The 22602-nt window shown below is 51.9% G+C and overlaps 1 protein-coding gene across 3 annotated transcripts in view; it reads right to left on the bottom strand.

Annotated features, from left to right (window-relative positions):
• Window positions 1-22602, bottom strand: part of RGS12 (regulator of G protein signaling 12) — a 118634-nt gene that overhangs the window by 12595 nt on the left and 83437 nt on the right. For all 3 annotated transcript variants that reach the window (XM_061191906.1, XM_061191907.1, XM_061191908.1), the window contains 8 exons: window positions 7661-7830; window positions 7122-7214; window positions 6257-6400; window positions 5319-5498; window positions 4827-4980; window positions 2948-3024; window positions 862-1056; window positions 414-487 (listed from right to left, as the gene is read on the bottom strand). In XM_061191906.1, coding sequence (XP_061047889.1) covers window positions 414-487; window positions 862-1056; window positions 2948-3024; window positions 4827-4980; window positions 5319-5498; window positions 6257-6400; window positions 7122-7214; window positions 7661-7830 — 1087 coding nt within the window. The remainder of the gene's footprint in view (window positions 1-413; window positions 488-861; window positions 1057-2947; window positions 3025-4826; window positions 4981-5318; window positions 5499-6256; window positions 6401-7121; window positions 7215-7660; window positions 7831-22602) is intronic.

Here is a 22602-nt window from a genome sequence, read left to right as displayed (position 1 = left end):
GCACGTTTGCCACAAACACGCAGCAACTGTCATGTGGACGTTCCGTCTCAAGAGCAGAGCAGGGTGGCACCCACGGGGATCACCAAGGCAGCCCCAGGTTCTGCACGAGAAGAGAGCCCACAGGGGGCTTCTTTAGGGTCTCGCGGGGCTGAGCCAGGACTGTCACACCCGACAAGGAGTGGCCCCTCCCCACGGGTCAACCCTGCCCCGGGTGCAGCCCTGCCGTGGTCGCCGGCAGGCGGGGAGCGTGACCCTCTGGCCCCTGGGGTGCCTGGGGCCACGTGCGGCTGCCCCTCTGAGCTCGCAGTGGGGGTGTCGGCACTCCCAGCAGAGCGGAGGCCAGCGGGGCAAGTGGTCAGAAACAGCCTGTGGCTCTGGAAACCTCATGAAAATGGCAATTGCATTCCTCTTACCGAAATAAAGTGCGTTTTTCTAGGCGCAGGTCCCTAGACTCCAAGATGCTACTGTCCTGATGCAACACCAGAGGCTACGGAACACATGAAAGGAAGAGAGACGGACGTCAGTGGGAGCCGGGGCACACAGCTGCACGAAGCAAAGTGCAGCTTCAAACGCAGCCCGCCACAGCCGGAGAGAAGGCCTCAGCTCTCCGACCAGCTGCTGTGAGCCCGCCAAGGGTTCTGCGCAGCGAGACTGAGCTCTCAGGACCCACCTCCGCCACACGCACGGTTCAGACGAGGAGAAGAGAGCAGAGTCGGCCGCGAGGCCCAACACAGGCCAAGGCGGCAGGGAACCCGCACGTTTAGGTAAACACACACAGATTGGCCGGCTCCCCCATCGGCAGGATCTCCCACAGGGCAGACACCCCCAAAGGAAAGGCCCTCGGTCTCCGCAGCCCTGTACCTTGTCCCCGCCCACCAGGAAGAGGTCCACGGCAGCCCCGTTGATGCCATGTCGCTCGCAGAGCCCGGCCAGGACTTCCTTGATGGAGAGCCCCGCCCTGACGAGCACCACGCAGGCCGTCCCGTCGGGGAGCTGGATGCTGCAGTGCTTGGCGGCCTTGTCCTTCTCGGGCGCCAGGGTCCTGCAGGCCTCTGGCTGGGGGGCAGGGAGACACGGGGGCGGGCGCAGGGTCAGGGAAAGTGCGGGGAGGCCCCGGGGAAGGGCCATCGTAGCTTGCACACGCCTGGGGGGCCCAGCAGTGCGGCTCCCTGTGCACACCCAGCTCCACAATGCAAACACGTTCCGATAGAGGCACAGTGCGCTGTGCACACACGGCCGCTAAGTTGTGGGGCTGCTAGTTAACAGAGAGAGCCACCCCCTCTCAACTACAGGCACCGTCCTTGCAGTCCCAGCCGCCAACCTCTGAGTCTAAACTTTTACAAGGGCCATGCTAACTAGCTTTCCTACTAGAATAGGATGGGCCTTCCCACTTTTGTTTTCAGGGGTCCGGTCTTGGCCTCCCTGACCCGGAAGCACATGGAGTCACCCTGCAGAGCCCACTGAGGCCATCTAGGGACCAGGAGCTGCCTCGCCCGTCTCTCAGCCTAGAAGCCGGGGACGGACAAAGCAGGCAACCTCTGCTGCTTCTGGTCACCTTTCTGGCTCTTTCTGCCCGACCTCTCAGGCCCAAGGCCTTTCCGAGAGGAATGGACGGACAGACAGCAGGTGGGCCGGAGGGGAGAGGCTGGGAGAGGGGGCGGGACGGCCGGGCCAAGGCTCAGAGGCAGAGGCACACATCTGAAGGTGTGAGGCCCCTCAGACCCTGGCCCCCAGGCCACGAGGAGCGGGCGCGGGGAGGCCGGGTGTGAGGGGCACGGGGGAGTCTCAGCTCCTTCCTCCGTGGGGCTGCCAGGGGGTGCGCCCTGCAGGCAGCCTGCAGCCTGGGGTACCTTCTGCCCAGAGAACGCCCACCACCTCTGCCCGGCGCGGGGGATGTGGCCCCGTCCACCTGTCCCACTGCCAGGCCCTGCGGCGGGGGACATGCCTGCAGGATGGGGAAGCGAGACTTCCAGAACAGCAGCGCCTGCGACGTGATGTCTGCGCTGTGGCTGGACTAGGCAAGAGCGGGGAGGCGGCCCCACCCCACTGCTCAGAGCAGGGCTCCGACGTGCTCAGGGCAGGAGCCGGACCAGGGGCCAGCCAGCGGCCGCGCTCCCCGTGGCAGACCTCTGGGTCCCTGAGTTACAGCACCGCTTCCTGGCTACAGACAGCTCCCCGCATGCCTCCTTCTAATGCCCGACTTGCCCTGGTTGTCACTTCCTTACCACTCTGTCCTCCGAGGGTCTGAAAATCTCTTTCTCCCAAATACTACTTCAGAAAACTAGTTTGCAGGTGGTAGACTGATTGCAAAATGGCCCCAAATATGCCCTTCCCACAGACGCATGGGCAATAATAAATGCTCTTTGTCTTAAGCCACTGGGTTTTGGGATGGTTTGTCAGGCAGCAATAGCTGACTGGTGCGTGGTCCACCCTCACGGCTCTAACTGGTATTGTTATAACTGAAGAAGAAATGACATTCTACACTCACTACTGCCTGACCATCTCAAGCGACTAGGAGGCCGGCAACAATAGGGTTTTCCAAAATTGCTATCAGACGACAGCTAACCAGCTAGCAGGTCAGCCCAGTGCCTTCTCCACCTAACTGGAAACTGGGCCAGACAAGCAACTCAGCGGGGCGTGAGGAGAGAGCGCAGGGCCAGGCAGGACCCGGGCCCCCGGCCCGCAGCAGGGCCCGGCGGGGAAGAGCCCCGTCGGCACAGCCCCCAGCACACAGGCAGAGACACGGGGGTGTCTGAGTTCACGGGACGTGCAGGTGCCGAGACCAAGAGGAGCACCTGCCCGCTCCTGTGGGCGTCCAGAGAAACGTGCCTGAACGGGAACAAAAGGTCTCAGAAATAAACCCAGAGATATTCCTAGCGCTCAAGGGGTGCCTTCCCCATCCATCCAACAGCTCCTTTACGAGGGACACGGCTTCGCGGGGACTCACCAGGTCCAGGCTCCCGGCCGAGGACATGGAGCCCTGCGACTCCCGGCGGCCCAGGCCTCCGTCGGCGTGCAGGGGGTCTGGAGGGGACACAGGGACTCAGAACACCCAACGGCACCAGCTTCACGCTTGCTCGCTTAATGCAGAAATGCAGAAATCCCCCGAGTGTGGTCATGTCCCCCACAGCCCCACACCTCCTTTAGGCTGAACAGACACACCTGAAGGACAGGAGCCAGGCTCGGAGGCCCTTCGGCAGCGCAGCCTCGCCCCTGGCACACAGCCGGAGCCGGGAGCCACCGCCCTGGCCCGCGCTCTGCTCTGCTGGTGCCCGCGCGGCCCCCCAGCTCCTGCTGCCTCGTTGCAGGTCAAAACGCAAGCAAGTGCAGGGCCTCCCTGCCCTTCATTTAATCTGGAATTGTTATCTCAACATGTGGCTTCACGTGCCAGCCTGTTATGGCATCTTTTACCAACGGCTCACGTCCCGTCTTCCTGTAAAGTCCTGAATGAGCTGACAATCGTGCCACCCAATGTCACTGACTGAGCTAACTGTAATCTAAAAATCGCGAGAACTCTGACATAGAAAGGACCTTTAAAAACACAGGGCCTAGGGCCCCGATCATGCCGCTGTGCCGGGGCCTGCGGGTGGAGCAGGGGGCCTGATTACACGGAGGCCCCCAGGTCCCACTGACCCACCTGCCAAAAGCAACGGACTGCCAGGCGAGAGAGTCAGGATGCCTGGGGAGCGTCCTGGAGTCAGGACTTAGGGCCTTTCCGGGTGGCTCTCTAAAGATGTGCCGGGTATGGGGACCCCGGTCTCCTGGGGTCCCGCATGGGGACACAGACCTAGAGAGGCAGGCACTCCCCCATCTCCGGTCCTCGGGGGTCCCTGGCCGCACGGACAACACCGCTCCCACCCCCAGCTCCGGCTGCCCTTCCTTGTGGAAGAATAGCTGTACCGGCCACCCCAGGCAGGGCCCCGGAGCCTCAGGGCACCGCAGAGGCCCACAGCCTCCCTACACTGCCCTCTGCAAAGCGGGCGTAAGCGCTGCCTGCGGCCGGCTCTAAGCAGGAGATAAACCCTCTGAAACGCCTGGCACAGCACAGGCACCACCTCCCTCAGGGGCTCCCTCTCCAAGCTCCCTCCATAAGCTGCCCAACCTAAACTTGGGGCCAGGTCTGGAGCCTGCAGGTTACTTCCCGGAAAATAACCCCTTTCCTGACAGTCTGTGGAGAAGAAAAGGCTGCCAAACCCTCCCGCGCGTGCTTCCCGCGCCCAGTGTGCGCCCCGCCCTTCTCTGCCCCGGCCCGCAGCCCAGGCTGCTACCCCAGGCTGCTACCCCTCCACCCACCTCCCTCCCGGCATGTCCCAGCCCCGTCCCTGTCCCTCTCACACTGTCTTCTCAGCCACATCCAAGAAAGAAACCAAGGGAGAGAAGATCTAGGATGGCAACCTTTAAAATTTACAATAATAAAATTACAATTTTGAAAATGCTTGGTACCCAAACTATGGTGTCACATTTTCTTAAAGAAATTACAAAAGCTCGTGTACCTCTCCGCACACGACAGAAAAGCAAGAGGCTGTCTGGGTGGACAGAGGGCAGGACAACTGTATATTCTGCTTTTCACTTGGTTGTATTTTCCAAATTTTCTACCAAGAGCACCCATTACTGCTCAAGCAAGAAGAGGGTGGTACCCGTGGGGCGCCCTAGCCTGGGGGGTTAGAATGCACCATGCCCCCTCTCAGAGGGCCCTAGAGCCCCCTGCTTCCCCAGTCAGGCCGTCCCAAAGGGCCACCTCACAAGCACAGCCCACACTTCCTCATTCATCCCTGAGAGGGCCTCGCCCCCCTCCCTCCCCCACCTGCACACGACAAACCACGAACCGTTTGGACGGTCGCCTTGGTCCTTCTTCTTCTGGGACCGCCCGGTGCTCCTGGTCCTTGACCAAGAGAAAAACGCTCCTTTTCGTTTCTTCTCGCTGTCCTCGTCCCCCAACTCTTCATTCAGGGACCGTCCTGATTTTGATTTTCCATTCAACTGCCATCAAATGGAAAACGTTGTTAAAACAGTGTGAAGGTAATTTAATATCACATGAAATGCATGGGAAAGGGAGCTGGAGCAGGCTGCCAAGACAGGTGTTCCGCAGGAGGGTCCAGGTCCCTCAAGGCCAGAGGCACAGCCCCGCCAGCCTCTCCAGAAATGGCAGTTGGAGCCCCCCCGCCCCGACCAGAGCCTCAGACAAGACGCATGGGAGGTACGAGTGCTAAGAGGGCCTTGCATTCCCCGAGGGTGAGGGGATAAGCCAACAGGGGCGTCTGCTGTCATCTCTGCAGAACAGCTTTCATCTGGGGGGCCAGCGCGGCCGGGACAGGCACCTTCTTTGGCGTGGACGTGTTGGAGTGGTCGGAGCTGACGCTGTGCTTGGAGGTGGGGCTGCTGGGGACCTGCTGCGCGTCGGGCAGCGGGCGGCCCTCCACCTCCGCCAGGATGCACTCTTGGTACAGCGGGGATTTCAGAAAGCGAGTGTAGCTGTCGAACTTCATCAGGTTGAAGATCTGCCGAGGAAACAGAGCGCTGTCCAGTGACACACAGAACTGGACACTTGGCCCTGAAGGTGCGGGGCGGCGCCAGGCCGCACGCGCAGCAGGGCCTGTTCCCAAAGCCCCTCATCGCCCCTGGAGTCGTTGCCCAGGCTCCTTTATGTCTGATCACACTTCTCATAACACGCCAGCCCTCGGTGGCCGCACTTACGATCAGCCAGTTCCAACAACCCATGTAAAGCCAGCGTCTGAGTGGCCTCAGGACAGCCAAGGTGCAATCTTGGAGAATCTTTACTTTGTTAAATAAGAATGAAATCAAAGGCAACTGGAAACCTAAAGGAAGTGAGACCTGCCTTGAAAATACCTTCTTCCATTTTTTTAAACCTCATCCATATGACTCAGCAACAGAAGCAGCCTCTGCTAAGGCCAGTGGACATGTGCTCTAAAAACATTAAGTCCCATGCACACTTTTCATCACAGTGATGTCCTAAAACTGAAAAAAATCCAAACGTCTATCCACCTCTGTGTATATCACCGTCCATGAACCTGTGATCACACACAGATGCACAAGGGAGAGCGTCAACAGTCAGGAACGCCGTGGCGGGGACGTCCTGCTCCAGGGCCCTGCTGAACCCTGGCTCTGAGATGGAGCCCAGGGGGCGGGGTGGGGCAGGGTAGGGGTGGGGGTCCCCCCGGCACTCTCCTCGCAGCCTGGTGCCTGCGGGGGCTGCTCTCCGGGACCCGAGTCCTCTGCCCGCGCCCCGGGCTGTCACCTGGAGCTGCTGCTCCTTGAACATGTCGGGGTGCGGGGCGCTGAGGATGTCGTCCGCCAGCTGGGCCTGGCTGTCGATGTTGACCGGCGTCGTGGCTTTGCTGCTCAGGAACTTACTGAAGATCTCGCGGGCCCTGTAGGAGAGCTGACGGGACAGCGCGTGAGTGGGACATGCAGACCACACACGTGTTTTCTGACACGCGTCCAGGCAATGGAGACACATTTTCTTGGGGCCTAGTAAATATTTCTTGCTTGGATGCTAACTAACAGTACCAGCCAGTATGAAACTTTTCAATAAATCAGCTCCTCTCCAAATTCTGTCAAAGCGCAATCTGAATGTTCCAAAGACCGGGGCTGTGCTGCTGCCACGGGGCATCCGGGCGCGGGCGGCGCGGGTGGCGTCACATGGTGTGGTCTCACCAAAGTCGGAGGGAGCTCCGGGCAGCACGGAGCGTGAGGAGCCGAGAAGAGGCCCCCTCTGAGGGAGGGGCACAGGCTGCCTCCGGGCAGGTCACGCCGCGGCTCAGCACCCACACCAGCGGCGGCTCACCTGCCCCCACGCAGCCTGCAAGGGCGGCTGTACGGACGGGCATCCTTAGGATGCTCTTCTGCCCAGGATTTTCTCTTAAATCCCCTTCCACACACGGAGTGGCAGCACATGTGCTGAAAGTTTTAGGGCCATTTATGCAAGCTATGTTTAGGCAAAATTAAATATCGTATATATTAAGAAACATTCTGAAAAAGAATTTTTTTTAATCGTGTGAAAATATTTTTACACGGACTTTTCAAACTGCACTATGTGTGAACCTACACTCAAATCACCCTGCCCTTTAACCACACCCACTTCCCAGCCTGAAGAAACATACCTCTTTTTTGTCGTGTGCGGGAACATGATTAAAATATTCACAGGCCTGCCAGAATAAAATGTTTTCTTCACTGAATTCCTTCCTTAGAAAATCCTAAGAAAAACACCATAGATTAACCTTCACACAATCCTCAGAAAAGGGTACGTCAGTAGTGGCGGTGGGACCTCCCTCCTCTTGTGCTCTGTTTCATTATTCCTACTTTATTCTTATTTTCATCTTTCACAGAAACCAGGGGTTCCAAGCGCCTCTCCAGAATTTACCTGGGAGCAAACTTAAAAGCTGCCCTCACTGGGACCATTTGGGCCTTCCCAGCTGTTTTCTTAGGAGCTGAGCATCCCTTCTTAGTAGCTGGCCTGGCTAGCAGGCAGCTGCTTCCAAGGGTTCACAAGAAGCTCTGATGCCCCTCACAGCAGAGAGAGGCTCCCTCCAACCCCTGGGCCTGAGCGCCTGGGGTAGGAGCAGGAGGAGGAGACGTCTGCCCTGCCCAGCCCTGCCCTGGGGTCCGGCTGGAGGAGGTGCCCGCTGCCCATCAGACTCACGGAAAAGTAGCGAACTGCGAGCGGGTCCTGCAGAAGCCGCTCGAAGGACACGGCCCAGCTGGCAACCCTCCGCTCACGCAGGCGCCGGCAGCTCTGCACGCTGGGGAGGCTGGCATTGCTGCTCAGGCTGTGGTTGCTCACGCAGTCCTTCAGGTCGGCGCCGTTCAGCTCTGCGGGGCCAGCACAGACCTCACTCACCTGCGGGCCTGTCCCCCTCCTGCCCACGGGGCCCTCACCATCTGTCTTCTACAGGAGGTGCGTTCAGCCGACACGGTGCGGCGAGTGCCCACACCATGGCCACATCGTTCTGGGCACCCTGGGTACTGGGCCGAGTGGGAACGAGACCGAACCCACCTCCTGAGGCCACGCACGCGCACACCCAACAAGGATGCTCGTCACGGGTCGCGGCCGCCCTGGCCGCGGGCACGGCAGGGGCTCCGAGTGAGTCCACCTGAGGTCGGGACGGGCCAGGAGCCAGGGCTGGGTGACGGGCGGGCTGAGCAGAGAGAAAGGGGCACTGGTGGGGTTCCCAGGACCCGAAGAAACACGCACTGTCGCTAAGTGCACCGCAGTGCCCAGGCAGGGAGCTGAGGACCAGGGTATACGGAACCATCTGGAAATGCTCTGCTTAGACTCCGACACACAAAACTTCTCCACGAGAACAGCTCTCGGTTTCGTGTGTATGTGACCGGAAACCCACTCCTCAACGCGTGCTGACACACTCAGAGGCGGGCACATGTTCATACACGCTCACGCACACACCCTGACACACGCACAGGTAGACACACGCTCACACACGCACCCTGACACACTCAGAGGCAGGCACACACTCACACTCTCCTCCTCTCTCTCCTTGGGGCTGGGGTCCTGGACGACCCCACATCTTCACGTATGATTTGTGTCCAGTAACCGGGGCAACAAAGGACTAAACACCACAGACACCCATCCCCCCCAAATTAACCTCTCCTCCCAACACACTTCCCAATACACGTTCTATTAGAACCAGACAAACTGAGTGTAAAGGTTCATGTGGAAAACTAAACACGAAATGCTGGAAAGCTACACAAAACAAAGCACGGAGGCAGGGCCAGCCCCACCCAACGTGATGCACGTCGCACACCCGCATCCCGAGCGATGCCGCTGCAGAAGCAGCAGACGTGCCAGTGGGACAGGACGCAAGCGGGTCGCTCGATACACGTGCTACAGGGTCAGCTGTGACCAGCTGGGGAGTGACCAAGCTGGGGGTCTTGCAATACGCACTAGAATAAATGCCACACGGACCAAAGATTTAAACGTCAACAGTGAAGTCGGAGAAATACTAGAAGAAAGCACAGGACAGTTCTCTGAGATACCTGAGTGAGGACATCCAGCAGGCTCCCGCCCAGAGCCGTCAGAGACAGACTTGAAGTCTCTGTGTGTGAGAGCAGACGGGTGGTGCCAGAGGCAGTGGGCAGGGTGGGGGGCAATGTGGGTGGAGGGGTCAGAGGGTACAAACGTCCAGACGTAAGAGAGAAACAGGTCCTGGGGATGGACGGCACGGCACGGCGAGTGTAAGCAACAACGCTGCATCGCGCATGTGAAAGGAGCTAAGAGAGTAAATCTTGAAAGTTCTCATCACAAGAAAGAATTCTGCAGCTGTGCCTGGTGAGGGAAGTTAGCTAGACTCACTGTGGCAATCATTTCACAATCTATACAAATTTTGAAACATTATGTTGTACACCTGAAACTAACATAATGTTGTATGTCAACTACACCTCAAAAAAATAAAATAAAATCTCTGTATGTAAAAAACACTGTAAGCTAAGGCAAAAGACAAACTCTGGGAAATACATGTAACACATTACACAGCTGAAGGACTAATTTTCTTTATATTTAAGAGCACCTACACATCAGTAAGAAAAAAGATCAATAAACCAAAGGAAAGTGGAGGAAGAGTATGATCTGTCACTAAGTAGGGGCTTAAGATGCCCCCAGCCCCGGGGACCCCCGCACGGAGCCAAAGAGAATGTGAACCGTGAACCAGCGTCAGGGGCAGCATCAGGGGCCGAGCAGAGAAGCTTTCCTGCTACATTTCATGCTGATAAACAGGGTCATCCTCAAAAGATGAAACAGTCTATTTTAAAAACACTCTGAAAAGTATAAGCACCAAAGCATTTTCCTCCAGCTTTTTTCCCTTAAGGCAATAATGGTTGAACTGAGAGTTGAGGGATGAACAGAACTTAACCGACCTCAGAAAAGCGGGAAAAGCCTTCCACAAGGGGACAAGCACGTGCAAAGGCCCTGTGGCAGAAGAAACACGGCTCACAGCCGGTGTGGCTGGGTGGCCGAGGAGCAGGAGAGCTGGCAGGCAAGGCCAGCAGGGCCGGGAGATGGGCACCCAAGCTGTGTGGATTTCACCCTGGAGGACAGCGATAAACAAGGGAATGTCAAGATGGGAGAAAATATTTGCAAACAATGCAACCGACAAGGGTTTAATTTCCAAAATATACAAGCAGCTCATACCACTCAACAACAGAAAAACAAACAACCCAATCAAAAAACAGGCAGAAGACCTGAATAGACATTTCTCCAAAGAAGACATACAGATGGCTAATAGGCACATGAAAAGATGCTTAACATCACTAATTATTAGAGAGATGGAAATCAAAACTACAATTAGGTACCATCTCACACTGGTCAGAATGGCCATCACTAGAAAGTCTACAAACAATAAATGCTGGAGAGGGTGTGGAGAAAAGGAAACCCTCCTACACGGTTGGTGGGAATGTAAGTTGGTGCAGCCACTGTGGAGAACAGTATGGAGGTTCCTCAAAAAACTAAAAATAGAATTACCATATGATCCAGCAATCCCACTCCTGGGCATATATCCAGACAAAACTATAATTTGAAAAGATGCATGCACCCCTATGTTCACAGCAGCACTATTCACAATAGCCAGGACATGGAAACAACCTAAATGTCCACTGACAGGTGAATGGATAAAGATGTGGTACATATATACACACTGGAATACTGCTCAGCCATAATAAAGAGTGAAATCATGCCATTTGCAGTAACATCAGTGGACCTAGAGACGATCACATTGAGTGGAGTAAGCCAGACAGAGAGACAAATATCATATGATATCACTTACATGTGGAATCTAAAATACGACACAAATGAACTTATCTACAAAACAGAAACAGACTCACAGACATAAAGAACAGACTTGTGGCTGCCAAGGGGGAGGGGGTTGGGGGAGGGATGGAGTGAGAGTTTGGGATTAGCAGATGTCAGCTATTATATAGAGAATGGATAAACAAGGTCCTACCGTATAGCACAGGGAACTGTATTCAATATTCTAGGATAAGCCATAATGGGAAAGAATATTTTAAAAAAAGAATGTATAGGGCTTCCCTGGTGGCGCGGTGGTTGAGAGTCTGCCTGCCAATGCAGGGGACACGGGTTCGAGCCCTGGTCTGGGAAGATCCCACATGCCGTGGAGCAACTAGGCCCGTGAGCCACAACTACTGAGCCTGCGCGTCTGGAGCCTGTGCTCCGCAACAAGAGAGGCCGCGATAGTGAGAGGCCCGCGCACCGCGATGAAGAGTGGCCCCCACTTGCCGCAACTAGAGAAAGCCCTCGCACAGAAACGAAGACCCAACACAGCCATAAATAAAATAAATAAATAAATAAATAATTTTTTAAAAAAGAATGTATATATATGTATAACTGAATTGTTTTGCTGTACAGCAGAAATTAACACGACATTGTAAATCAACTATACTTCAATAAAAAATATTGAAAAAAAAGTCATCACATCTATGCTAAAAATAAAACATTCCGTTAATAATAATAATAAAAAAGAAGGGACTTTGTCCTTCTGGCTGCACGTGGAGAGCGGCCAGCGCGGGTCCGGCTGCGGCTGGGTGGTGAGGGCAGGGTGGGGGGCAAACTGCAGACACAGCAGCTGAACCCATCAAGGGTGTCGCAGCTTTTACTTGTCAAACAAAAGGTGTGTGGATTCCAACACGCAACAGGCAGAGCGATGTAGACCAGTGCACACAGGACACGAGGGAGGTGGGGGGGTGGGCAGGCTTCCCAGGTGCCCAACCCCGGCCCTGCCCAGCGCTGCAAGTTTGTGGAGGGATTGAGTGAAGGAAAGAATGAACGTTGACCGAATACACGTGTTAAGGGAAAGATGACCCGTATACTAATTCATTTTTATAAGATTTAGCAAATATGAATTATTTTTTAAGACTCACAAATCAATAACTGACACTTTAATAAAAGTCTGATCGATAAAGAAACATTACAATTAAAAAAAGAAAGGACCCCCCCGGCCGCTCGGTGTGGGCTGTGCGGCTCAGCCGGCCAGCGGCAGGCACACCCTGAGGCCTGCCTTTTCTGATGCCTTGGCGGGAGCGGGGCGGTTCCTGCCGTGGAGTCTTAGGGGCACTGGTGTCCTGCACAGAAAGATGCGCTGGGCCTGAGAAGGGGCGGGGGGGTGGGGGGGTGTGTAGGGCTGGGCTGGGCTCTGCCTGCAGACAGAGCCTCTCCTGGGAAGAGTCATTTTAGCTGGGGACGCAGGCCCTGGACCCCAGCTCTCATCTGACCCACGAAGTCAGAACGTTATCCTGCGCTGGCTCCCCGGGCCTCCCCACAGGCTCCTTTTGTTTCTTCTGGCAGACACACCCACACTGTTGCTTCTGGGACCCGAATGTCTGCTCCCTGGGCCTCAACTCAGGCACCAGGAGCTCCGAGAGTGGACAGCAGTGACCCTGCAGGAGCAGCTCCAGGGCCAGGCCACGCTGCCTGAGGCCGCGGCCCCGGCCGTTTCCCTCCCCCTCGGCCAGATCTCCGGGAACGTGCACACTCTTCAGAGTAGGAAAACTAGAGACAATGCCTGGCCGCGTCAAGCGCGTCAGTACACAGTTCTTGTCATCGTGAGGTCTCCTGGTGCATCTTTAGGTGGCAGATTCTTGCAGAAGAATGTGGAGAGCCATGCGGTGGGTGCAGAACCCCTAGGGGATGACAAGATCCTAGCACTTCCGTGTGTCCGTGACACACAGAGAGTCACCTGGGCCTTGACGGCCATTGTCAAGTTCTGAATTTCATAATTCACGCCACCTTTAAACTCACTCTGGAATTGCTCTCGACACACAGAAAACAGTGCACACGTGTGGAAGGACTGCCCTTGAACACAAATGAAATTCCTTCGAACGCCAGGATTCCTACCCCAACTCCAAGGCCAGAACAGGTGATGGAAGAAACCCCACTATGTCTAAGCCACTGCCTGAGTCTCTCTGGGGTGTCAGGTGCTTGGAAAACCACACACTGCAGCCAAAGAAGAAGACGTACGTGGAAGACACCCCACATCCCACCTTACAGCTTCACTTCAGAGAACGTTTCCTGGTTTCTGTTGTCGCTGTTGGGGGTTTTTTTTCCTTTCAATTCACCAGTTTGAGTCAGAGAAATGTTTTCCTGGTGAGAAAGTTTTTGAAGTCTGTTTCAGATCTGCTGAAAACTAGGAAAGCCACCACCTTTACATTGGCTGGACAAACATGCAGGTTACCGTGTTGCAAATAACTTGAAGAATGCCTTAGTATTAACATTTTATAGATAATTCTGTAACTCAAGGCTTTCACCCATCATTATCTCACCGGAATATCTCATCCAAACCATAACCTCCAGCACTTTAAATATTTAAATCACAACTCAAGTTCAGGTAATAGGGCTAACTGCCACCGGCCTCCAAGCGGACGGGCCCCCTCGGCACACGTACCTGGAGACCGCGCAGTCTGCCTGCCCCCGCCAACCATGACAAGGCACAGACCAGAGGGACTTTACCTGGGCAGAGCCGATAAGAGCCACTGTGATGCCATTTAACCAAATACTTCCAACCATTCACCGCAAACCACCCCTCTGAATCCATACCAGGGTCAGCCAGCACAGCCCCCGGGGCCCCAGGCTCGGGCCACACACAGAGACATTGTTGCTGAGCTCACGCTCCCAAAGAGGTAAATTAGTGCACTTTCTCCAGAGATCCCAGTCCACAGGCTGACAAAGGCGAGGCTCTCCCTTCGAGCTCACGGAGAAGGAACCACCAGTATACTTAACACAAAGCATCACAGGAGACGCATCCATAATTTAGAGCAGACCTTTAGCCTGCTGCTGCCGACGAATGTGAATTATTTAGCAGGCAGAGCACAGCTCCAGAAGCTGTTCTCAGAGGCACAAATGCTGAGGCTGAAGCCCTGGGGGCCTCTGGGAATTTGTTTTCTGTTAAACTAGCAGTGGCAAAGGAAAAAAAAATACTTTTTATAATAAAACTCTTAATTTCCCTATTTAAAAAATTCTAATCCCATAAACATAAAACTTATCTTTTTAATGAGAAGGTGATCACCAAAATTGCATAGTATCAGGAATAAGTATTCACTAAGTAATAAGCAACTACCCCAAACTGAACCACTTTTAAACAATAAGGAGCATTTTGAGGTCAAAGCAAAGCATGCACGTGACTGTTCCATGAAACCTTTGTTTATAAAAACTGGCAGGGGCTGGATCTGGCTCTCAGGCTGACCCGGCTACAGATTCTTGGATGGACACTGCTGAATAAACAGCTACAACTAGGTGACAGTTCTGTTAAAAAGGTGTTAAATCAATATCAACATTTTCCAAGAAAACAATTCAGGAAAAGGGTTTAACGATGCGGCAGAGCCCCAGTGGGTCCCACTTTCCTATCAATGTCCTTTCTGACCTCACGTTTCTGAAGTGCAGCCATCTGCCTGTGAGGCAGCAGAGCTCAGGGGGCGCAGAGGCAGAGTCAGGCCAGGATGTGGGGTCCCAGTCCCTCTGCGTCGGGCCCCTCATCTGCCCAGTGACTCAGGCAGTGCTCAGAAAGGCAGAGCTACTAGCACAGCTGGTAAACTGGGGAGACAGGACTTTGAACGAGGTCTGAAAACACCTCCACTGGACCTAACGCTGCCCCTTTCTTAGAGCCACACGTGCCATCCTTTGGGGGCAGCTTTTAATTTTGATATAAATTAACCTTGCAGAAAATTACAAAATCAGTAAAAGGAACTCCCATACACCCTTTCCCAGGTTCACTGGCCGTCTACATCTTGCTCTACTGGCCATGTCATCCTCTCTTCTCTCCCCCTCACTCCCTTCCTCCCAGTCTCCTTCTCTAAACACACACGCCGGTAACTTTTCCCAAACTATTTGAGATTAAGGTGGAGACAGCATACCTCTTCACCCCTGAATACTTCAGTGTGAATTTCTGAAGTACGGGGACGTTTTCTTTCACGACCACAGCACAGCCATCAAAACTGGAGAAAGTGACACAGTCCGAGTTCCAGTTTCATCAGCAATGTCCTTTCTGGCTATTTCCCCGTCTAGGGTCCAATTCAGGATCGTTTAGTGGTCGTGTCTCTTTAAAAGCTCCTGGCCTGGGGCTTCCCTTAGTGGTGCAGTGGTTACAAATCCGCCTGCCAATGCAGGGGACATGGGTTCGAGCCCTGGTCCGGGAAGATCCCACATGCCGCGGAGCAACTAAGCCCGTGCACCACAACTACTGAGCCTGCGCTCTACAGCCCGCGAGCCACAACTAATGAGCTGGCACGCCACAACTACTGAAGCCCACGTGCCTAGAGCCCGTGCTCCACAACAAGAGAAGCCGCCGCAATGAGAAGCTCGCGCACCGCAACGATGATTAGCCCCCGCTCGCCGCAACTAGAGAAAGCCCATGCGCAGCAACGAAGACCCAACGCAGCCAAAAATAAATTAATTAATTAATTAAGGAAAAAAAAAAAGCCCCCACCCTCTCTTTGGTCTGTAGACCTGGACATGGGCCGGCTCTTTTGTGGACTGCCCCTCAGTCTGGGCTGCCTGGTGTCTCCTGCTGACCTGGCAGGAGCACTCCGGGAGTGATGGGTGCCCCGCGTGTGTCCTCCTTGCACTTCTCTGCAGGAGAAGGGGCGTCAGTCCATCGCAGCGTTGGTGCTGTTCGGTTGGGGTGCCAGGCTCTCCACTGTGGAGGCACTATCCTGCCCTCTGAGTTGATGGATGGATCTTGTTCCTCGTCAAGCTTGTGTCCAGTATTTCGGCATCCACAGAAGACTTTTTTTTAATATATATATAAATTTATTTTCTTTCTTTATTTTTGGCTGCGTTGGGTCTTCGTTGCTGTGCGCGGGTTTTCTCTAGTTGCGGCGAGCAGGGGCTACTCTTGGTTGCGGTGCATGGGTTTCTCTTTGCAGTGGCTTCTCTTGTTGTGGAGCACAGGCTCTAGGTGTGCGGGCTTCAGCAGCTGTGGCACTCAGGTTCAGCAGTTGTGGCTCATGGGCTCTAGAGTGCAGGCTCAGTAGTTGTGGTGCACGGGCCTAGTTGCTCCGCGGCATGTGGGATCTTCCCAGACCAGGGCTCGAACCCGTGTCCCCTGCATTGGCAGGCGGATTCTTAAGCACTGCGCCACAAGGGAAGTCCCCACAGAAGACTTTCTGACGCCATCATTCCTCCACATTTTACTGTAGGAAAGAGCTTTCCCTCCTCCCCCACTTACTATAAACTCATTTATCTCCATCAGTATGCACTCGATGGACTTCTGTTTTTATGCTCTGCCTCCCTTCAAGCTGGCACCTGGGGCCTTCTGGTAAGTCCTCATCATGCACTGAGCACCTCCTTATTTTCTGGTGTGAAAACATGTGCGGGGTTCATTTTGTACTTTCCGTGCTCCAGACCAGGAATCAGTTTTGCTCCAAGGAATCCCGTTCCTTTCACTGAGGAGTGGTGATTAGACACCAAGATCTGGACACAAGGGGTGCTCATTGCTACTGAGGGGTTTTGTTGCTTCCAGGCCCTTCCAGTGGACAGAGCTAAGAAATACTGATACGCATACCCACACATGCCTATGAATACACAGGTGAACATCTATTTATCTACTTATTTCTACATGCTCACGTCCATCTGTTAAAACCATGAATTCACACTGACACCTCAAACACCAACCCCAACCTTAACCCCAATACATTCTCCTGTCCCATATTTGTAACTCCCTCCCCAGCAGCGGAGAACTGGGCTCCCACTATTCTTGGTGTATTTGCTCATCTGCTGAAGCCTAGAATACACAGAAGGTACTTTAAGAACTGATAACACGGCCTTACCTGGTGGCGCAGTGGTTAGGAATCCGCCTGCCAATGCAGGGGACATGGGTTCCAGCCCTGGTACGGGAAGATCCCACATGCCACGGAGCAACTAAGCCCGTGCACCACAACTACTGAGCCTGTGCTCTAGAGCCCGCAAGCCACAACTACTGAGCCCATATGCCACAACTACTGAAGCCTGTGCGCCTAGAGTCTGCTCCACAACAAGAGAAGCCACCGCAGTGAAAAGCCCACACACCGCAATGAAGAGTAGCCCCCGCTCACTGCAACTAGAGAATGCCCACGCACAGTAACGAAGACCCAACGCAGCCATAAATAAATAAATAAATAGATAGATAGATAAAGTTATTTAAAAAAAAAGAACTGATAACACATACACTGCCAAAAACAAAACCAGTAACTAGACTTTAATCTTTGTTTACAGTTCTTTTTGAGATAAAATCCACATACAGTGAAATACACAGTCTTAGGTGCAGGATTCCATGAGTTTTAACATCACGTCATTTACTTTTTAAAGTCTGTACTTGCTCATCAAGTGAACTGGTCCACCCTTCAAACCAGGCCTTGAGAATATCTGCCATATGGCCACTTCAACAGTAAAATTCAGTTCTGGGGGAAAAGCCAGGTGGAGCCTCAGGCCCATGATGGTCATTCTGGCTCTGGGTGGCATAATGTGATAGCCTGCATGGGCCTGAATATCTTTATGTCTTGGTTTTCTCATTAGGGGAGAAATTAACAATTGCAGAGCTTGGGGCAAGAGTACAAGTTAAGATCTTTACACCATGCATCTAAATATTGAAAAAATATCAAAGAAGCTAACATGCTGTTAAGTAAGATATACTCTGTTCTCCTCTCTTCAAACGCCCTGGAAGGCTAGGCTTGAACTTAGAATTCTGGAACTTGCCCGAGTTCTGCACTGAAAGGTGGATGCACAGGGAGGGCTGCCCGGCCCTCCCCCCACCCCCGCCCTATCCTGCTCAGCTGCACGTCCAAGTCTGCCATCCTGCCCACGCCGCACAGTAGGCTCCCTAAGAGTATTCACTTCACTCCCCAGCTGCAGCCTTGGCATGTTTTACAAATTGAAAGCAGCAGGCCTTTTTTTTTTTTCTCAAAGCAATCGCATATGGAATCCCCGTGTGTGGGCTGGGCCACTGGGAAGGAAGAAGACACAGACAAGAACAGGTGGGACAGACCTCGGCCGCGCTCTGCTTGACCTGGTGCAGCCTCGGGCAGGCAGCCTAGCACCTCCTTCATGAAAGATCTGCCACTATTTACAGAGCCCTTCTGCCGATGAGAATGAAATGTCTATGGAGCCTGACAGCACCTCCTCAGCACGGAGTCTGCAAACTATTGATCCATCAGCCCATTTTACAAAGGAAGTTGCTGAGTGTGAAGCCCTCCTATGACCAGCCTGAGATTCGCTGGTGAAGGTGCTGAGACAGCGCCCATGTGCTCCAAGGGACGCTCCCAGTGTCACCGTTCATGAGCTCCTGGCCAGATGTCACAGCCCTGGAGAGCAGGCAAACGCCTCACAGATCTATAGGGCAGCACTCAGTGTACAGTATCCTTCCGTACACTTCCCAGGGCCACAGGAAATGTGGGCCCAAACACCAGAAACCTAAATGCGGAGTCTTTCCTGGAGTCACTACCAGAAGAGTCGATTTATAACTGTTCTGGCAGAGCAGAGCAGAACAAACTTTCTGTGTCTGAAATGACACAAGTCCTTCTGGAGACTGAAATGCCAAGCAGATGGGGGTGAGATGCTGGGAGAGCTCACGAGGCCGTGTGAGTGGGCAGAACCGTAGCCAAAAAGGGTCAGCGTGGGAAGTAACGCGACACGCAAAGGGGACGTGTCACTTGTCGCAAGAGTGCTCAGGATTCAAGGCGCAGCGCTAGCAACCGTGACCACACGTGGGCTGCCCACTAGCCGGCATCTGACCACAGGGGGCCTCCAGGACTCAGCAAAAAGGGACGCGGGACACTTTTCAAAGATTAGCCCTAACCAAATTCATTTATTATGCTGATTTGAATGAAAAAAATTCACATTATTCACTTACTAATTCCTTAGTGAAATTAGTGTATTTCATCTCAGTGAATAAAATACATACACTCTGTGAAGACCTCGCTTTATTCTGGGGCCAAGAGCCACACGTGAAGTGTAAACCCTCCAGCTGTGGCCTGACCCTGTCTGGAGGCCACTGCTCAGTGCAGAAGCCCAAGGACCCCAAATGGGGGACTCCACAAGGAAGACTCAAAACTGGTGCTCACCCCTGCCTGCAGCCGAGGCACAGGAGACTAAAGGCACAGCTGCAGGCGCCAGGCCTGCACTGAGACCGTGTAGGTGGGGGGCCAGGCAACGGGCACCGTCCCCAACAGGACAGGGGGCTAGTGGGCTGGCCATCAGAGAAGGAAAAGGGTCAAGGGGATAAGATCATCAAGGACGCATGGGGCAGGCACCGCCTTCATCAGGGATGGTACTGAGAGGCCACTCCTGTCAGTGGAAAAGAGGTAATACTGAGACACAGGAAAGACTTACTTTTATGTCAGGTATAAACTGTACTTTTTGGCTATGGCATCCATAGCCTGGGATTCTGGAACAGTTATGATTTCACATAATTTTAATAATGAAGATAGTATGTCAGGTGCAAAACTAAACAAATGTAATACCTGTGTCTTTTATGTGACTTCCAAATAAAGCAATCAAATTCAGAAAGTCATTTGTCCCGGACTGGGCTCCAAAAATCTGGTCACCAGGCTGGCTCCTGTTCCATGAGGGGTCCTCACCCCGTCCCCACCTCACCCCCAAAGAAGGCAGGCAGCTCTCCTGCCCCTTCTCCTGCAGGAGGCAGTGCTGAGTGGTGGGGCTCCCGAAGCCCCACCCTTGGTCTGGATGTCTCCAGTGGGTGGAGCTCAAGGCGGAGGTGACCCAAACTGAGGTAGCATCGACAAACTAAGGAGTCTGCAATCTTCAAAAGCGGCATGAATGTGAAAAACAAGCGAAGAAGGAGGAACTGTTCCATTGAAGGAGATAAAAGAACCATGACAACTAAAAGCCAAATGTAATTCTGAACTGGATCCTTTTACCATAAAGATGACATTTACTATGAATTGGCGAAATGAACAGAGTGTGAGGATGAGATGGTAGCAAAGTATTGGTGTTAATTTCCTAATTTTGATGGTTGTATTTTGGTTATGCAGGAAAATGTATTCATTTGTAAGAAATTCACTCTAAAGTATTCAAGATGGTAAGGGTATCATATCAGCAACTTACTTTCAAATGGTACAGGAAAAGTTCTTTGTCCTACAGCTGCAATTTTTGAAAGTCTGATATAGTTTCAGACTGAAAAAAATTACATGGTGCAAAAAATAAATAAAAATAAAGGTGTGCCCTCTCTCCCCCCACCTGCCCTGAGGATCTGCCGAGCCTGACTCTTCTATGGAATAAGAAGAAGATCAGGGCTCCACTATACGGGGGAATCCAACCATCCTCCATGTTCTCTTCCTAAAACTGGATGGGCCGTTAAGATGAGTAAGAAGTAAATGGGGCCACCCCCTCCTTCTCATTTCTCAACATACATCTGTTGAAGGTCTACTTTGTGGCAAGCTCTGTCCTGGGAGCCAGTCTCCAGCCCAGCTCTACCTGGCACAGGTGTGGTGGTTCACAGTGTGGGTTCTGGAGTCACACTGTCCTCCCCCTTCTGTAATGCTGCAGTAACAACCATGTACTAATGTCACAGGGATGCTGTGAGAACTCCACTCCTCACCAAGTCACTTCACCTTTCTATAATGCCACAGTAGTAACTGTATACTGGCATCATAAGAGTATTGTGACAAGTAGTACCAGGCACATAGTAGGCATTCAATAATATTGGTTGGATAAACAGATCACGTGTTCCAAATACAAGCTAATGAGATGGCACAGGCTGAAAGGCATATAACTTCAAATTATAAACATCTTGCAGTTTTAATGCACAATTCATAAAATATTTTCTACTTAAAAATTTTAAACATAAAAAATAAAATCCCTTATTGATCATTACCTAAAATTCTAGTCCTATCTCCCCTCCCTAGAGGAAACCCATCTTATTAATTTGGTGTTGATCCAAATTTTTTGTTATGCTTTTACGAACATATATATGTTCCTATCAAAACAATGTATATTGTTTAGGAAAGCTACTACTTTTCATCTTCCTGAACTCCATTAGCTCTAAAAGTCAGGCCTGGCCATGTGACTGATATGCTGTGGGTTTTCTAGTTAGATGAGAATGTCATTTGTAAATAATGATTATTTCGTTTCTTCCTTTACAAGTTTTAAAATTTCTTTTTCTTGCCTTATAGTGTTGGCCAGAATCTCCAATATAATGTTAAATAGTTGCTAAGATATGAAACATCTTTGTCTTATTCCTGGGTCTAATGTTTAACTATTAAGTATAACTTTAAAAAAATGAAATGGGTAGAAGGAGACTCACAGATATAGAAAACAAACTAGTGGTTACCAGTGAGGAGAGGGAAGGGGGGTGCAATATAGGGGTAGGGGATTAAGAGGTACAAACTACTGTGTATAAAATAAGCTACAGGATATAATGTACAACACAGGTAATATAGCCAATGTTTTGTAACAACTATAAATGGTGTATGACCTTTAAAAACTGTGAACCACTATATTGCACACCTGTAACTTATATAATATTGTACATCAACTATACTTCAATTTAAAAAAAAAAAGGAATGGGGACTTAATTTTATTAGATACTCCTTTGCCTCTACTGTGATAATCATACAGTTTTACCCCTTTAATCCATTACTATAAAACAATCTGCTTATGTGACCGTGATATTCCTTTATTGAAGTGTAAGCGCCATGAAGGCAGAGACTTCGTTTTGTTCACCAATGTATCCCCAGCGCCTGGAACAGTTTTTAGAAGAAAGTAGGAGTTCTAAAAATAACTGTCGAATGAATAAATGGTGACTTGAGTGGAAAATTCTCTAATGTTAAACTATCCTTGCATTCCTTGAATAAACCTCACTTCATACGGATGCATTTAAGAAATGAAAACACTGCTGGATTCAATTTGCTAAAATTTTATTTAGGAAGTTTCCATATTTGTTCACTAAGTTAGATTGGCCAATAATTCAATTTTGTGCCATCCTTGTCCAGTTTTGATGTCAAGGTTATACTGGCTTGATATGAGCAGGGTAGGGTAGCTTCCCATCTTCTATACCCTGTGTGGTAGACCATGTTAAGTCCAAAATATTTGCTGCCCCTGTTTGTGGGAGGGTTACCTGTGCCCCCCACCTCATTGTCAGGCTTGGCCTTGTGATGTGAGAGAGCGTAGCACGTAGTGCTTGGGAAGGAAGCACTGCCCAGCTCTGCCACAAGACTCACAGTGTCCCATAGAGGAACTGCTGCAACAGCGAAAACACGCAAAGCAAAACAAGGCCAAACTGCAGTGGGCGTATAATATAAGTAAAAAAGAAATTTTGCTTTCTTAGAGCCACTGTGATTTTGGAGTTATTTGTTATTTGCAACATCATTTATCCCAAGCTGATTGATATACTCACCAATAAATTGGTTTGGGCATGTTGCCTTTTGCGGTGTAGATCTTTGACTTCCAAATCATTTTTGCTTATGTTGATTTATCTAACCAAAGTTTCCTTTTCTTCTTAGGCCAACCATATTTTCCTAAACGTTGTCCAATTGACCTGGTAATCAGATGCATTAGTATAAAGTTATTCATAGAATTTTCTTATAACTTTAGCTCTCTGTTATCTTTGAAGTTATCTTTGTCTTCTTTCTTCT

This window comes from Eubalaena glacialis, chromosome 5 (assembly GCF_028564815.1).
Source record: "Eubalaena glacialis isolate mEubGla1 chromosome 5, mEubGla1.1.hap2.+ XY, whole genome shotgun sequence".
Lineage (NCBI taxonomy): Eukaryota > Metazoa > Chordata > Mammalia > Artiodactyla > Balaenidae > Eubalaena > Eubalaena glacialis.
This window is presented reverse-complemented; position numbering and strand designations above follow the sequence as displayed.